Source organism: Parasteatoda tepidariorum, chromosome 1 (genome assembly GCF_043381705.1).
Source record: "Parasteatoda tepidariorum isolate YZ-2023 chromosome 1, CAS_Ptep_4.0, whole genome shotgun sequence".
Lineage (NCBI taxonomy): Eukaryota > Metazoa > Arthropoda > Arachnida > Araneae > Theridiidae > Parasteatoda > Parasteatoda tepidariorum.
The window spans coordinates 32,859,147-32,877,736 of record NC_092204.1 but is presented as its reverse complement, the minus strand read 5'-3'; the positions used below and the strand labels follow the sequence as shown (position 1 = coordinate 32,877,736).

The window sequence follows — 18,590 nt, the reverse complement described above, 5'->3', positions numbered from 1 at the left end:
CACGACAAGCACGTATAAAATAATTCAACCTGAGAGAAAGAGGGAAAGGCTTGAACATGACTGTAAAAGTAAGGAGATAAATAAAAAAAACTGGTGCGGTGTGATTGAGCTGAAACCTCAGGGCTTTAGAAGAAAAAAATTGAATCCGAATATATTTCCAAACATTCAGAGACGAGCAATAGTAGAAAGTTCATTAAACAAATTATTATTTTTTAAAATATGGAATGATTCCCAGAGATCAGGATTGGTGGGCTCTCACTGTTTTTTGGCTCTGTTTATAAGCTTTTTACGTCATTTATAATACTGAACGTTATTTTATTAGAAGAGTTGTTAAAAATGAAAATATGCGGCATGGCAGATATATGGCCAACTAAGTGTTAAGCCGGAAAACTCCTAATAATACCAGAAGAATTCCGTTTTTGTAAGGAGATAGATAAGTTCGACAGTGGTAGCTCACACATTTTCTTTATTAACGTAAAGATTCCAAGAAGGAAAAAAAATACGAAGTTACTTTCGTTTTTTACTTTTCTGTTTTGATACTACAAAATAAATAGAATTGTCTTCTAGTATGCTTATTTTCGTTAAAAATTATTCATTTAAACATCAGGAAAAATATTTTTCTAAAAGAAATTGCAGCGTTAGTGGAATACTAATTTACATAACATAATTTTTGTAACGTTAATATCAGCATTTTGTTGATCTGGAAACCAAACTAATGGAATTCTCGAAATATGCCGTACTTGTTACATAGAGCTTTTTACTGCAGTTGTAATATAATACCGGCAGAGTAAAAAATTAAAATTGTTACTCCTACAGTCGAACCTTTTTATATTATATATTACTTCATATTTTTTAAGTTTCTTTACATTAAGTACTCCACATAAATAAAATGAACAATATTTATTTAAAAATCATGTGATATATTTGTGCCATATCGTTTTTGATAAAGCAAAGTTATCCTTACATCCAAAACCAATCATTTTCTTCTTAGAATGCTGTTCAAATAATGATTCCCAATTTATTGCGAATTTCATTGCTCTGAGTATTCAATAAAAAAGTTTCAATGATTAGAATCAGGAAATTCTAGATTTATCATAGATTACCTTGGAAAGATACTGTAGCTTTTATTGTGTGAAATATTTTATGACGTGACCATAAAATTAATTTGTAACCATGCCTGAATTAATCAATTGAGGTAAGAATTTAAAATGCAATTTTTTTGTCAACTTATATTTTAGTTATTTAGTTTCTATCTGAAAAGCATCTGTATGAGCTGCTTCAAGATTTTTTCGTTTTCGCTGGAATATTTTATCTATATTTCAGTTTGGTATGCTATTATGAACATAAATTTATAACTAAATGAATTACATTTTATTTATAACATTAGTTAATATAGTGAACTTGTCATGTGACAGTTCTCATTGACGTTTTAAATTTTCATTGTTTAAAAAGAAATGGAATGAAGGTAAAATTTATAAACCCAATTAATCAGACATGTCTGACTAAGTGATATACGCAACTTATATAATAACATTGAATAAAAATGAAATACAAAAGCTATATTTCAACTTGGTATGTTGAATAGTTGCGATAAATACAATTCAAGCTACTATGGGACATAAATTTATAACTAAGTGAATTACATTTTAACTATAACATTGGTATATTAAGTGAACTTGTCATGTGACAGTTCTCAGTGACGTTTTAAATTTTCATTGTTTAAAAAGTAATGGAATGAAGTAAAAATTTATGAACGAAATTAATCAGACATGTCTGACTAAATGATCTACACAACTTATATAATAAAATTTAATAAAAATGAATTACAAAAGCTATATTTCAGCTTGGTATGTTGAATAGTTGCGATGAATATAATTCAAGCTACTATGGGATATAAATTTATAACTAAATGAATTACATTTTAACTATAACATTGGTAAATAGAATGAACTTGTCATGTGACAGCTCAGTGATGTTTTAAGTTTTTATTCTTTAAAACGTAATAGAATGAAAGGAAAATTTATTATCAAAATTAATCAGACATACCTAACAAAGTGATCAATATAACTCACATATTTAATAAAAATGAAATGCAAAAACCAACTACATTTAAATTTTAGTCTCTTTATTATCAATTCAATAGTTTGATTGCACGATAATAATACATTTTCCTCTTTACACTTTAGTATATTTTTGAAAAAAAAAATAGTGCTGATGCTTCTGATCATGCTCTGGATAAATACTAGCATTTCGGGAAATTCATGCTAGTAGGATTTAAATTAATTCTATAATTCTTTTTATCTCAAATACATGTATGTATGTAAAATGTATGTATGTAAAATTAAACCAAAAAAATAATAATAACTACAACTATTTCTTAAATCTTTCTAGTTAAATAAATGAATTTGTGTAGTCATGAAATGTATATTTAGAAAAAAATATCATAGGCGAATTTAGAAAATTTTTAGATTTACGCTTAAGCGCTTTAATTTGCATTGATCTGTAATTAATTTCGAGTCTGTTTATATTTTTAGGTGCCCACTTATAGTGATAAAGGCATCATGAAAATTACAAGATCATCAAGTTATCCAAACAGGATTTGGCTCACCATCTGCCATCGAAGAAAGAAGTATTTTGTCCTCAAAATCGTTCTTTTTATCACTTCCATATGGTTGATCATCGCGTCTTTCGTTCGATTCATCAAACTTTTCCACCAAGAAATTGACGAAAGCCTAATAAACTTCGATTATGATTTTATCGATAGAGATGATGCTCAGTCACGGGACAATTATAAGTCGATTTTCTTAGACGTACCTCATTACAAAGAAATGAATCAAAGTTCTCTGGAGTTGCCAGGCTTCGGCGATCCTGGAGAGTATGGAGAACCAGTTACATTGGTCAATCTCAGTTCAAAAGAAAAAGAACTTGAGGCTGATGGATGGGAAAAACATGCTTTTAACGAACATGTTAGTAACATAATTTCTTTGCATCGTCGATTACCCGATGTTAGACCTAGAGGGTATACCTAAATATATTTATAAATTTTTTATCAATGGATCTTTTTTTAATGTTTTGTTTAATTTTCTAGTAAGCACGCATACTGTAAAAGTACGTAAAATTAAAAAAATAATAAAATTATAGTTTTTATAGACGCAGCTGTGAACCATATAGAAGTTATAAACTAAATTCGTAGCCTTAATGGTTTGTCATGCAAGAACAAGTTTCCCCCCCCCTAAAATTACGAAGAAATTCCGTAATCAGGCTGTTTTATTTTACCATAACAAAGCAAGTTTTTGCAATAAAAATAAATCTATTGTCTTCTGCCATAAGGGAAGTCGTTTTCTTTGTAAAAGTTTCTCTACTCGCAAACTAAGTGAATATTTTACTGTGTAAATATTTCATGCCGGCAGAAATCTACCAGTCATCACTGGGATTCGAACCTGGGTCACTTTATTGGGTAGCGTGCGTTATGTCTCTTGAGACACTGCGGCCCAATAATTTTATTAAGAAGAAATTGTAATTCTGAGAATTTCACTCCAATATTGTATCAATTTGACAATAAAATAAAACCGCAGTTTTATTTATACGTTATTTAAAAACATAAAGTAATTGATAAAAAGTAAGAACAAGTATTGATAATAATTACAACAAACAAACAAAGGAAACAAAGTAAAGGTATATTACGGAACTCAAAGCTGCATGGCAAAAGTTAGAATTTTATTTAGTGGTTTGAATCCGTTTCGGTGACTGGATGAAAAACGGAGACAAACCGTTTTGTCAATAAAACTGTTTTAAACCGTTAAAAATACGGAGAAATTTCAAAAAAGGGGTGTTTTTTTATAGTACATCAGTGAGAGATAGATAAGATATGGATTCTGTTCTTTTTGTATCTTTAGGCTCAATAACGCTGAAAAAATTTTTTTTACCTCTGCCTCCGTTTAACTTAGTTTTCGTCTCTTTTAAAAACATGTTTGACAATGCTCAAAATTTGTATCTCTTGTGCACTTTAAATACATTTACACTGATTGCAATTTTGCCATGAAACTACTTTAGAACTAACTTCCTCTCTGCTATATCCAATTTTATATAAAAATATTGCTCCTTTTTTATTTTTATACTTTAATAACATAAGTCTTCAGTAAAAATAACAGTTTAAATTATTTTATTTTGAAATTTATTTAACATATAGTTGGTCATTATATATTGTTTCAGTAATTAGGCCTCATTTATCCTTTACTTAAAATAATGTTCAGATTTTTTCTTCTCTTAAAATTTCCGTTTTCCAATTACAGTATGCATTACTATTTACATTTATTAAAATTAATGTTTTGTAAGAGTGTATTTAAGAAATGCTTGTGAACATTTACGTTGGTTTAATGGGACTGCATGTTGGAAGGCTATGTTTTTAAGCATTTTTTATTATTCCTTTCTTTGTTATTTACAATAATACAATAATGCCAGAAACAGCAAGTTTCATGTGTTTAAGAAGTAAGTTTTGAACTTAAGTATTAAAAAAAATGTAACTACATAAATAAAAATATATACATATCTTAAATTTATAAATATCAATAAAATTAAGTTTTAATTAATTGATGTTACTAAGGAATGAAGATGCTTTATTTTTTACAGCTTCAGTTTCTTGCAGGTGTAGAAATGAGAAATACAGTCCAAATCTTCCAAAGACGAGTGTCATTATTTGCTTTCATAACGAAGCTTGGAGTGTACTTCTGAGAACTATTCATAGTGTTCTTGATCGTTCTCCGTCGCACCTCATTCAAGAAATTATACTTATTGATGATTTCTCTAATCTCCGTAAGAATGTTTAAATATTTTTGAGATTCCTGCTAAAATATATTGGGTGTTTCGTAAAGATCACCCTTTATATATATTTTTAGAATCCTTATAAAAACTGAAAGCACAAAAGTATGCATGTAAGGGTGTTAATTAATATTTAAGAGAGGAAAGAACAGAAACATTATCGAAATCTTACAAATCTTATTGCAGAGAGTGGTTAACGGACTATTATTAGAGTATATCCGATAAAAATTATTTAAATCTCCGATTTATCGGTCTTGATGTCGATTTCATTTGACTTCCTTTACTGCAATATATCAGTTTCCGAAGCAGAAAGCGTTTTCTTTTTATTTCCTCTTCAGTTAAATATTAACTTGCTGCCACTAATGTGTATGTTTTTGTTTTTCATTTTTGATTATGATTCTAAAAATACAAGTAAAAAAATACCTTTAAGAAAAAAAATTTGGGTACTAAAAAAAAATCGATTTAAAAAAAATTCACTTTTAGGGTTTCTAAATAATTTCTGAACAAGGAAGAAACAAAGGCTCTGAAAAATTCAGCTAAACTACAAGTGAGAAAAGTGGGATGAGTAACATCAAAACAAGTTTGAGGGACTGATGAGGGAATCTTGCGCATCGACTGAATTTAATTTGTTTTACTCAACAATTAAACTGGTTTTGATGTATTTAGTATCACCTTCCTCAAGAGTATTCATTATATATCGATGCCTTTTATATTTCATCCTCGTTTATGACCCTAGTGTGTATATTGTTAAGGTCCCTTAAGCCTAAATCTTCTCTCCAACTTAACTAAAAGGATTGAGAATTGAATGTTCTGAAAATCTCGAGCATATGTAAAAATGTTTATGTAAATCATACATGATCTATAAATTACATAGAACTAAGCATTAAATACGTATTATTTACAAACTTCGTTGAGTTATATTTCATTAATTGTCCCTGCTGTGAATACGAGTAGTCTTTAATATTTGGATGGAAATTTCCATAGTGATATTTCTATGAAGTAATTTTAAAAAGAAATAAATTAGTTTATTCAAGAAGTTTACTTAATTTTTTTAATTTAAGTTATAAAATTTCATATCTCAAAACAGTACTTCGAGACTAATACAGATTTAACAGATATATTCCATTTTTGCGGACATTATCATACGTTCTGTTCTGCGTCTCTAAAAAAATCAAAAGTTTGATTTAAAATAATCTCTAATAAGATAATTTGTCTTAAAATAAATTCCATTAAACCTACTTTAAGAAGTCATAACAACTCAGAGAAACTAAATTTGAATCTAAATTTGCTTCTAAAATGATAGCAGTTTTTTTTTCATCTTGCATTTTTAACTTTTTTTTCAATATTAAAAAACCTTTTAGAAAATTATTCTTGATTACTTAGGGCATTCGCAGCATGTCCACATAATTTTAAAATATTGCCGCTTATTTATCGCATAGTTTCGAAAATATACTCGAATAATTAATAAGGCTATATTTATTATATAAGGTACTTATAACTATATACGGTTATTTTGCATCTTATTAGAAATATCTAAGAATTTATAATCACTTTAAACTAATTAAAGGTAAGTCAAGTTTATGTAATCAATTTTGTACACTGGTCTTATAGAACTGCATAATCGCACGGAGGAAAAAGTATGGTAAAAGTATGGTACGGACAGTATGGTAATAATATTTCTGTTGAAAATACTATATTTCAGGTATTAAAAACCTGAGTATACAGTATTTAATGAATTTATTTGGTGATATTTCCGTTTATATGGTAAACATTAATGAAAATTCTGGTTTTCAAAATTAGTAGTAAAAAATACAAAATTTAGTAAGAAACTCAAAACTGAGGAAAAAAATTTTACCGAAAAATGTTTCTTTTTATTTTTATACTCTAATATATTAATAAATTAATTCAAATTTTACGAAATTTACCACATTTTACCAAATTTAATAATTTTGAAATGTTTAAATTATTACGTCAAATACATTAAAATTATGCTTATTGTTAGGTTTACCAAAATCATTGCTAAAGAGCGTCGGTAAAAATTACCGAGCCTTATGATGTTCCCATATATTTTGAAACATGAGAAATTTTACCATACTGTGGTAGTTTTAACCCTTTTTTCAATATGTAATGTGATGTAATATACCTTTCTAAAATGATGTAAATTTTATTTCAGCTCATTTAGATCAACAGTTGGAAAATTATGTTTCAAGTTTGAAAAAAGTGAAAATTTTGAGAGCCAAGAAAAGAGAAGGTTTGATTCGTTCTCGCCTAATGGGAGTATCAGTCGCTAAAGCTCCAATACTTACATTTCTAGATTCTCATTGTGAGTGTGCTCCAGGTAGTATATTAATTCCTATTTATTTAGTAATTTAAAAATAATTATTCGTCTATTAGGAGTGTGAACTGTCTTGCTTTATGAAAAAGATATTAGGGTGATTTCGAGTCAGTTCTGATGTAATGCGCATGCGCCCGTGGAAAAATATCAAACTAACTGAAGGGAAAATAAGAAACCTCAAAATCAAAGCAAACATTTACTATGGACGTAGACAATCTCAACAAAGCTGTCGCATACGACTCAAGATACTCTGATCTACGCAAAACTGTGGTTCTGGGAACCGAAGAATTTGGTAGATTTTAATGAATTCAGTGATCAAAGCAAACATTTACAATGGACATAGACAATATCAACAAAGCTGTCGCATACGATTCAAGATACTTTGATCTACGCAAGACTGTGGTTCTGAGAACAGAAGAATTTAGTAGTTTTTAATGAATTCAGTGATAAATAAAGAAGCTTATTATTCAGATTTGCGGCAGAAAATGAAAAATTTTAGATCGTGCATGAGGTCCACAAATTACCAGAACTTACAGTAGTTGGCTTTAAAATACGCAATCAAGTTAGTAGTATTATTGCAAGATTTAGTTCTAAATTTCATCTATACATTTCTTCAAATTAGCATTCCATGCCCATGTTTTTTGTTTGAAAGTCAGCCTAAACAGAAAATAATATTTCAACATTTTAGAGCTATAAACAAGATGCTTGTTGCCTTGTCTTCTAGCGTTAATTACGCCAACAAAACGTAAAGATACGTATAATCTACAATTAACGCGAGCATGCGCAGTTGCTTCAAATCTTACGTACGGGAGCTCACAGAAGCGAACGAGGAAGTGCGAAATTTCCCTATTATTTTCTAAAACTATCAGAAAATTAGTTTATTTTATATCACTATCAAAAGTTATCCGCCAACTAATTTGAACTAATTTGCTTTGAATAAACGTTTTATCTGAACTTTTAAATGATTTGTACTCAATAGTTGGGGAAAATAACTTTCAATTATATTTTTATACCAAGAATCATATATTAAAGCATTAATTTTTCTATGATTCAAAAATGTGATCACACTGTGAACCAAGTTAGTATCTCTGGTTTGTCATTTTAATAGCAATCATCAGTTTTAAACTAACTAACTCTAAGATAAACATTTACATTTGGTGGCAATATTCTTAAAACTTATAAAAACGGCACTTTTAAACGCTTTTAATTAAAGAAATCTGAAAGTAACATAAACATAAGTAAACATAAACATAAACATAACATAAACACATTTGAACACGTTTAAGTAAACATAAACATAAACATAACATAAACACATAAAAACGTTTTGAAACATAAGTAAACATAAGGATATGTTTCAGGATGGTTAGAGCCACTCCTACAACGAATTTACGACGATTGGATGACTGTTGTCTGTCCAGTGATTGATACCATTAATGACGAAACATTTAGGTACGAATTCCGTGAATCAGAAGAATACGGTGTCGGTGGCTTCAACTGGGATTTAGATTTTGATTGGAGAACTGTACCTGAAGAGGAAATGCTAAGAAGAAATAATCACTGGGAACCAGTTAGGTGAGTTCAACTATATTTTAAGTACATTAATCAGTGCCGAACACATGAACCTTTAGGACAGAAGTTCTTTAACTTTTTTTGCTTTGGCCATCAAAGAGAAAGCGAGCATAGCTCAGAGTGAATGTGCACTTATTCAAGTGGAATTTTAAAAGAATATTCATAAAACAAAAAAAACATGCATTCTAGTGTTTTTAAATAAACTTTAAAAAATAAATAAGTCGGTAAACATTCACAATGAAATTTCACCCAAATAAATCTTATTATTAATTAAATCAAAAGGTACTCGTGATGTTTATTCACAATTCTGCATTTGTTTGACTTGTGCTTGATTCATATGAATTAATGATAAAGGAAAGTAAAAATTAAATAAAACTATAGATATGATTGTTGGGTTAATTGGAAAATTTAAAATTCATCACTTTAGCACTTCTTTCGCCATAACTTTGCTATATATTTGTCTAATATTTCTGAAGGATCAAAAGTAAATTTTGTAAATTACTTTAGTAAATATGCCCTTTAGACTTTTCATTAATAAATTAAGTACATAATCTTAAAATCAAATACTAAATGCAAGAAAAATTTCAATATTTTTCAGCACCATGAAATAAATTCTATTACCTATAAAAATTTTAGCTTGCTATTCTTTATGGGATAACCAATATACTAATGTCAACTAAATGACAGTGTGTCTAACGCAAGCACTTACGGTTTTGTACATTACAAAAGGGGCATTTTAACCGTATAATGTTATGCCGTAATTTTTAAAGTATTATTTACTTAATTAAAGTGATTCAACTATTTTAGTATAATTATTACTGTAAAAGTTACTGTATATCTAATATTTTGTGTTTCAGCATGTTAGCCAACAGTTAAAAAGAATTATATGTCCTTTATAAAACTATAAAAAAATTATTGTATAATTAAGCGAATAAATAAGGTTGGTTATTTTTTTAATGAATATTTAGGTCACCAACAATGCCCGGTGGAATCTTTTCTATCAGCAAAAAGTTTTTCTACAAGCTTGGAAAATACGATGAAGGATTTGAAATTTGGGGTGCTGAAAATTTAGAACTATCTTTTAAGGTAAGTTTAATATTCTTAAGATGCATTTTTTTCATAAATATCTAAAATTTGGTTAGCTTGTATCAGAAATAGAAATGTATAGTTACTGAATGGTTTTATGAAATAAATAAATCATCAATGGCATTATAACTATTTCTGCCGAAGAGAAATTCCCAAGAAAGGTAAGCAAGAAAAATAAATAAAGGACAGATAAAAGTTCTGGAAGGAAAAAAAATTTATATTTTCGACTATGTTGCTTGTCTTCAGAGAAATAAGGACTAAAGAATATTTAAAGAAAAAATACCACACTTAAGAATGCAAACTAATCGATTAAATTTTAAAATAAATTTTTAAAGAAGAAGGAAAAAAACATTATTTATCATTTTCATAGTATTTTGTTTAATATTTTTACTGTGATATAATTATTTAATTTGAACTGACATGAAGTACATTCTGCATAAAACTGTTTTTTTCAAGTTTTTAAATTAAATTTGCACCCTTATTCAAGTAATTATCATATCATATTAATGAGATATTTTACTGCTATCTGATTTAACAATTTGTTTTCCAAATTTATTAAGAAAATAATGTTTTACATATTTATCAAGTTTACCAATAAAAGTTCATAAAGAAAAATTAATTAAGCATACTTTATGAAATATGTTAAGAAATTTAATTTTATTTAGTTTTTGCAAATTTCAATAGCTTTTAAAAGTGGTTTTACCTTTTAAAAATATTTCATTCTATTTACAAAATTCGAATAGATTCTTTTCTCAATTCAATTTATTTAGAAGTAAAAAACGGAAAAAATCCGATTTAAATATTAAAAGTTATAATGAAATTAAAAATCATAATTAAAATGTAAAATTATGTAATAAAAATGTCACCTCTCATTTCTTTGAGAGTATTCATTATATTAACATATTTTTAAACATAGCACACGCATTCTTTTCATGAAGCCTAATCCTCACATCAAAAATTTGTCATTGCGAATTCATTCGTATCTTTTGCAATGAAGCTTAAAAATGAAACTAATAATTACAAGTTAAAAAATATGGAGTTAAATTTTCATACTTCGAAGTATAAAAATAATTTTAAAAGAAATGTTTGAGAAAAAATAGATCCATTTGCATTTAGAATCATTCGTTAGCACTTTTGAAATATAAGTACTTATAAGTATTATATTAAAATCACTTATTAAATATAATTACTAATAAATAAATATAACATGAACAAATCTGTATGTTATCGCCAGAATACATGTATTTAGTGATTCTAAATTTAAAGGGGTCTATATGTTATAGAATGTTATATAATACTATTTTACGAATTCTATAAACACAAGACATTCTATAGAATGGCTGGTATTTTTAGTCAAAATGTGACTTATGAGAATTGTTATAAATTCATTGAATATAATGTAAATAGACTTTTTATTTGGTACTCTAGAGAATGCCAATACAATGTAAGAATTATTAATCGTTTCATAATTTTCAGTTTGTTAACCTTTTTATAGAATGTCCAGGCACTGGATAAAACATTCGTTATTACATTCTTTTACCGGTTCATTTAAGGAATTCCATACAATGATGGAGATGATACAACTCATCTAATATCGACCCACTTTTGTACTTGCATTTTTTGTTTTTCATTGTCATCGATGTTACTAGTTAGCTATTTTTATGTCTTTGACATCAAATAAGACATTTAGTTTTTAAATTATTAATTATTTTCAGACTTGGATGTGCGGCGGAATTCTGGAAATTCTGCCTTGCTCTCGTGTTGGTCACGTGTTTCGAGCAAGAAGTCCTTATGAATGGAAACCTGGTGAAAATGTATTTGAAAGAAATACCATTCGCTTAGCAGAAGTTTGGCTGGATGAATATAAGCATTATTTCTATAGAAGAATAGGAGTTGATACCGTACGTTTAAAAACATGATTATTTAATACTTTTTATCAGTTATAAAAGTAAGAAATCCACAGCCAATTCTAATGTCTAGGAAATTGAAGACATATTTAAACATTACTTTGTTTTGTTTTTCAGGAAACATTGATTAAACAGGTAAAACATTTTTTCTTGTAATTTAAAAATTATGCGATTTATAGTTTCCTAAATTAATAACTTTACCTTTCAAAGGAAACTTTTTTTAGTTCTAAGTTGCGATTTCAAATTTGTGAACAGGAGATTTACTGTAAGTGATAACTATTTCTTTGATTTCGTATCCCAAACTAATTTACTTTTTTTTACATATATTTGAAAATAAAGAAATTTGAAAAAATATTTTAAATTTACCTGCATATATAGCTAATTATTAAACTGCAAATACGGAATCATCTTAATCATGAAAAAAAAACAGTAATTCTCACACTTTTGCACGAAAAAATTGCAAGAGTAAAAACATTTGTGATCTTAATAAACGCTCAATTCGGTTACCAAATCTTTCCTAACAACAAAAGCAAATATTTCATTCAATGTAAAGATATAACAAAAATAAGTAACAGATTTAACTGTGCTCTAAATTAATAAAATAAGAAAACATTGAAGTATAATCAATATGTTATTAAAAATTATGCGTTCGTCTTAGAACTAAGATAAGAGGGCTTATGATGCACGATAAAGACAGAAACTCAAAATTGCTTGACTTCAAAGTAGTTACTAATGTTTTTCAGTTAAATTATCCCCCCCCCCCACTTGAACTCAAAAAACAGTTTTTACTTTATCCTATGGAGAGTTACACATTCGGGACTTTTTTATTTATTTAGTCAGTAACTAATACATATTTCAGAATATATTTTGTTTCGTCATATTCATTGAAACATGCTCTATAGAACTTCTATATATTTTTAAAATGTTTCAATACTTTCAATTTTTCAAAGCTCATGCTTACAAAACAAATCTTAAAATTCGGTAACTAATTTCTGTAGAACTCATTTTAATAAATAAAATGAAATTAAGATAGTTTAAAAAGATTAATTCGTTAATGAATAAATAAGGACATTGCGGACTGATAATTTTCCAGAGGTTCAAAGGTACTCTTCAAAGTGCGATCACACCGAGCCTCAAAAGAGCGAGCTCCTTTTTGAAAAGTTGCCATCATGCACTCCTCCTCATTAACTGACTGCGTAAGAATACAAGTTGAAAGGTTGTGAATATTTCATTTGATTATGAATAAAGCTGTCATACAATATTACATAATTGCCAATATTACACCAATTACCAATATTACATTTTGGCCAAAAAGGTCTGAAGGCTCTTCAGATTTTTGGCATGAACTATGTGGTACTTGCAAAGGTAAACAACGTTAAGGAGCTCAAAAATATTATTAAAAGCAGACAGCTGTTTCGGATGATCAAAGGGCAACCTTCATCAGTGCAACAGAAGGAAATGAGAGAAAATAGGGTAAATATATAGAGAAAGGTGACGTCCCAAGGAGGTTAGAGCAACGGCCAATAGAAGGGAAGGGTGAAAGGATGAAAGGGGTTATAACCCCCCCCCCCATCTTTTTGTTCCTTGCTTCCCATTCGTCGTCATCCTTTCACCCTTCCCTTCTATTGGTCGTTGCTCTAACCCCCTTGTGACGTCACCTTGCTCTATATATTTACCCTATTTTCTCTAATTTCCTTCTGTTGCACAGATGAAGGTTGCCCTTTGAGCATCCGAAGCAGCTGTCTGCTTTTAATAATATTTTTGTGCTCCTTAACGTTGTTTACCTTTGCTTGTATTTTAGCACAAAGGTCGCCCACTTGTGTATTTATTAATGTGGTACTTGTCAGTCAAAGTACCAAAATATTTTTCTGTATTTTATATCTATACCATTTGTGATTCAAAGATTTGGGTTGACTTTATGATAAAAATTAAGTACTTTTAAGACAATGGTGAGGCTTCATGTGAAAATATTATGAAGCATTTTTATTTCAGAGATATTGTATTATAGCTGTGCTTATAGTTATTAGGATATTATCCTACATATATGTTTCAGCCCTAAATTTAGTGATTAACTATTAAAAATTTACGAAGGAAAATAAAGTATCATATTCAATTTTTACAAAAAACAATTCAATTTTTTTCACGTTCTCGATAGCGGGAGTTCGAATCCAGCCAGCCGAAGATTCTCCGTGTAGTAAATGTTGACTGGTGCACGTTAAAATCTGTCAGGTCACAAAGTTCTCAATGTTCCCATAACAAATTATACTACTGGGGATACTGAATTGGAAATTTAATCGTTTTCTGCTTCAGGTCAAAATTAGGATCTGTGAATAAATGAATGGATGTATGAATGGGTTCACACTATAAACGGGTGTGACAAAAGTCGAATTCTTGTCCACAGATTTCACCACTGGGAAACAAAGAATCGCACCCCCTTGCCTTAATGGCCTACGGCAACAACAACATAAGAAACGATTGGGTTAGGTTAAATTAATATGCGTCTATTACTTTATTTTTGAACAGGGCAAAACTAAAGCATCATTACAGCTTCAAAAATAATTTATGATGTATCTTTTCGTAACATCTTCAAACTTTTTAAATATATAATCTAAGTATATCAGTTAGAAAAAAAAATAGAAAAAAAACATATAGTTAATAGTAACACATAAAATTCAAGATCAACAGAAATATTTTGTTATTGTTTTATATTTAAAACTTGATACGATTGTATATATTAAACTAGGCATTTACGAAAAAACGTATGTCTTTTTTTCTATAATTAAAAAGAAAACTTTTATTTCAGGAAAGATATGGAGATGTTACATCTCGCAAAGAGTTAAGAAAGAAGTTAAATTGCAAATCTTTCGATTGGTATCTGAAAAATATTTATCCTGAACAATATATACCAAACAATACAGTCGCTGAAGGCGAGGTAACAAGTTTTTTAATCTTAAGTTAAGTAATCTTAATTTAGTATTGGTAAAGGTTCTTCCTTTGAGCTAAAACCTGAAAGTAATTATTTAAGTAAAAAACATTCTACCTGATTAAAATGATATGTTAATTTAAAGTTATGATTTCAAAGCATTTCTTTTTTTAAATATTTCACCTGCGTGAACTGAAATTATGATTTTGTTGGTTTAATTTTTAATTTATTCTTTTAAATTATTATATTATGTCATGAGTTTTCGTGTAAGCAAAACTATGACACTCTACATTGCATTGGAAATGGTTAAAGAACTAAATTTTTAATTCGACTTTTTTCATTATAAAGAAATAAAAAAAAATATTTCTAACCAGTGAAAGGTTACTTTATTAAAAATATATACTGTAGTTTCTGATGTATAGCCCTATCCGAAGTGAAGTCGATTCCGTATTTTTAAATTCATAATTGTGGGTCTGCATGTATTTGGTTCATTATTCGACCGCTTAATTTACGTTTGTTAAAAAACAAATTTCCTTACTAAATATAAAACTTTGTTTTACTCATATATAAAGTAAAGAAAAGAATTGTTTTTATTAGCTATATTTTATATTACATATAAGTTATTATGGGCATAACTCTTTGAATTGGAAACATGTTTTCTTTATCGCAACTTAATGATGTTCAATTTTCTTATACCCTGCTAAGTTTTTTATTTTCTATTGTTTTGAAGAATTCAAACTAAAAACTAACATAAGTGAGTACCAATTTTGTTGCTTTTCTTATCTTTAAGTTTAACTTATAAATTAGGTTAATTTTTATGCTGAGCGCCAAAATTTGCTGGTAAAAGCCTCAATGTCTAAATGTGTCATGTGCAAACATATAAGTCGACCCTCTACCCCCAAATGTCATTGCAATTCAAATGTTCAAAAGTCGAATAACACACTGGGAAATTAAATAATTTAATATATAAATTTGTTTAGAACTAATTAGCTTATTAGTAGTCAAAATTCTTCTAGATTAGAAACTTGGGTCTTGATGGTGATAGTTGCTTGGATGGTCCATCCAAGGTTGAACATCTTGGCAAGCATTTACAGATGTCTGAATGTCACTCAGAGGGTGAAAATCAGGTAATGAATTGTTTTTTCCTAAACAATATTGTATTGGCTTGAAAGATATTGTAATGTATTGACTTTTAGTCCTATTGTGTGGTTAGAATTTTCATTAAATTTTCTTTTAAATTATTAAAAGTCTCAATTGCAATACCAGTTAAGCATGTTTGGAAAACATTTTCGTGAAATACCTATTGTAAAAGTTCCAATCTTCAATGTGAGCACATCCTTTCTTTACAAATTACATTAGCAATAGACTATTATGAAAAATGCTGCATTAAAAATAATTTTTATATAAAAAATATCTGTATACTCTTCGTACGTCAATACGAAACCGTGCTCTGCTAAGTAAAATTTCACTGGCATTAACCAAACTGCATGTCTTTGAATCATCCTCAGGGATGTTTCACAGACCGTCGCCAATAGCCTATTGTGCATCTCTAGTGCGACGTAAATAATAAAGTACCTAACCATCCACCATTCGCTAATGAAATCGACTTATCGATTGTCGATTTTTTTCCGTTTAACTGGAACTGTCCATCAAGTATTCATTTCGATCTGCTCAGGATAGCCTGTAGCATCGTTACATTGAAAGTTAAAATTTTTTCGTTTTTAAGAATATTATCATTAAGAATATTATTTTAAGAATTTATTAAGAATAATTATAATTCAACCATTTTCTTTTCTCTGAATTAGGTTGGAGCATTAGTATAATGTAATAGTAATAATGTATTAGTAATAAGTTGTTTACATCAGCCATCTTCTTTTTCATAAAAAAAACTCTTTATTAAGATTTTAAACTTTTACATCATACTTAATCGTTAAGTATCACAAAAAATATTAAATATCATGTTACATTATCATATTCTATTTCTTCTCACGTTTGTAATAGAATATCATATTCTATCATATTCGTATCCGGTTCGAAAACTGAACTTATTTTATTTTAAATATATTTTTCACAATGATGCGACCACATGCGATATTCTGTAATAATGAATTATTAATCCACTTTCAGTACTTTATTTTTACCACTTCTGGAGAAATACGAAGAGATCAGGCATGCTTGGATTATGCTGGAGATGACATAAGCTTCTTTTTCTGCCATGGTGATAAAGGAAATCAACTTTGGCTATATGATATAGATGTAAGACTATTAAATTATTTTTATGCATACATTTGTCAAGATTGATAAAAATATTAACTAAGGATTTTACTGTTAAAATATTTTTATCTATTAAACGATATTACCGAATTTGTTTTAAATTGTATTTTCTTAATCGTTTCAGATGGCAATTTCACTTTATAAAAACTCAAAATATTACTTCCTCATATTTTCTTATAAAAAATGTGAGCTAAATTTTTTGATATTGAATAAGAATAAATATCAGATCTATTGATACAAGTAAACATTTTCATAAATTAATATTTACGTTTCTAATCCTCACATATGCTATAGTTAAATATACTATCGGCGCAATAAAAATCTGTCAAAAACATATTGCCCCCTTTTTTAATAATAAACGTTAAGAAACAAAATTACAAAAAAATACTCGCAAAGCTGCAATTTTATGCATGCCGTAGGCAAATAGGAAAACCCAGCAGGCTCTCCCCAAATTGCCAAAGTCACTTTATTATGCACTTACTGAGAATTATTAAGAAAAGCGTAATCAGGGACGTCGGCATTTTGTAAAGAGTCGCATTTTCCAATTAGCCAAAGAAATTTTCAAAAACTTCAGTTGATCCATATTATCGATACCGTGAAACAAGTTGATATAACTTTGATGAAATGTTATTTGTATTATAGCAGAAGCTGAATCATAATATCGTTTTATAGAAAAATTAATAAAATTCAAGAAAGATAATCTTTTTTCATATTTAATAGTATTAATTAATAAAGTTCACTTGTACTATTATAGGTTTTAACTTCGGACCCTTCAAAAGTTTGCATCAAACCTAAACAATATTGCCATTAAAAGCGTTAAAAAATTAATTAATTAAATATAAAAATATATTTATATCATTCGTTGTACATCTAATTAATTCATTTTACAACGGTTGCAATTAAAGTTTAAAATATGTTCTGGTATTGACTTTTTAAAATAACCAGCAATTTAATATTTTTAGTTTAAGCATATTTTCACAGTAGTTAAAAAGTCGTTTAAATGTTTTATTTTTCTTGAGTGCATAGTATTTTTAAAATAATTAATTATAATAATAATTAATTATAATTAATTATTTTAATTGTAATAATAATGAACTATAATAATAATTAATTATAATAATTAAATATTTTTTTATTTCTTTTTTAAATTTCAGACTCAAAATATCAAGCATGCAACCAGTGAAAAGTGTCTGGAAATGACAGAGAACAAAAAGAATGTGACAATGGAAATATGCAGTGAGAGTCAAAGGCAGAGGTGGAATCTGCAAAATTTTGATCCATTAAAACTAAGGCAGAATTTATGATATTAGCATTTTTCTGCATTAGTTTTACTACTAAATTTTATTACTGCACTTCATTTAAACCTAGATTTTCCCCGAAATTATGTAATCCACACCATAAAAAAAAATCTCTTAGAGATATATCTGTGCTCCTTTTCATAAATAGTTTTCAATAAGAATAACTTTCAATCAAGTAAAAAACATGTTTAAGTCACAAAAATGCTTTCTAGTGTTGCATCTAATTCAAACGTTATGTTATTTATGTTAACGTTGTGCTTATTTATGTTTGGCAGCAATGGCATTTAAACTCATGCATTAACTTTAATTTTTAAAATATATTTAACAATAAATTTTGAAATGATATGCAAATGCTTGAATGTACCTGAACGTTTAAT

General features: G+C 28.0%; 1 protein-coding gene across 1 annotated transcript; it reads left to right on the top strand.

Annotated features, from left to right (window-relative positions):
• Positions 1–1,068: 1,068 nt before the first annotated feature.
• LOC107443565 (putative polypeptide N-acetylgalactosaminyltransferase 9) lies at positions 1,069–18,336 on the top strand. The gene is made up of 12 exons (XM_043041373.2): positions 1,069–1,195; positions 2,535–3,019; positions 4,646–4,812; positions 6,992–7,156; positions 8,515–8,728; positions 9,694–9,811; positions 11,527–11,712; positions 11,836–11,853; positions 14,522–14,650; positions 15,658–15,768; positions 16,769–16,897; positions 18,070–18,336. The coding sequence occupies exons 2-12, from the start codon at positions 2,562–2,564 to the stop codon at positions 18,217–18,219; spliced, it is 1,845 nt and encodes a 614-aa protein (XP_042897307.1). The 5' UTR covers positions 1,069–1,195; positions 2,535–2,561; the 3' UTR covers positions 18,220–18,336.
• Positions 18,337–18,590: the final 254 nt, after the last annotated feature.

Bases quoted from the DNA above. Each gene is read 5' to 3' on its own strand.
- LOC107443565 (XM_043041373.2), top strand. From the start codon at position 2,562: ATGAAAATTACAAGATCATCAAGTTATCCAAACAGGATTTGGCTCACC. The intron at 9,812-11,526 runs GTAAGTTTAATA...AATTATTTTCAG, and splicing joins ATTTAGAACTATCTTTTAAG to ACTTGGATGTGCGGCGGAAT. The intron at 14,651-15,657 runs GTAACAAGTTTT...AAATTCTTCTAG, and splicing joins ATACAGTCGCTGAAGGCGAG to ATTAGAAACTTGGGTCTTGA.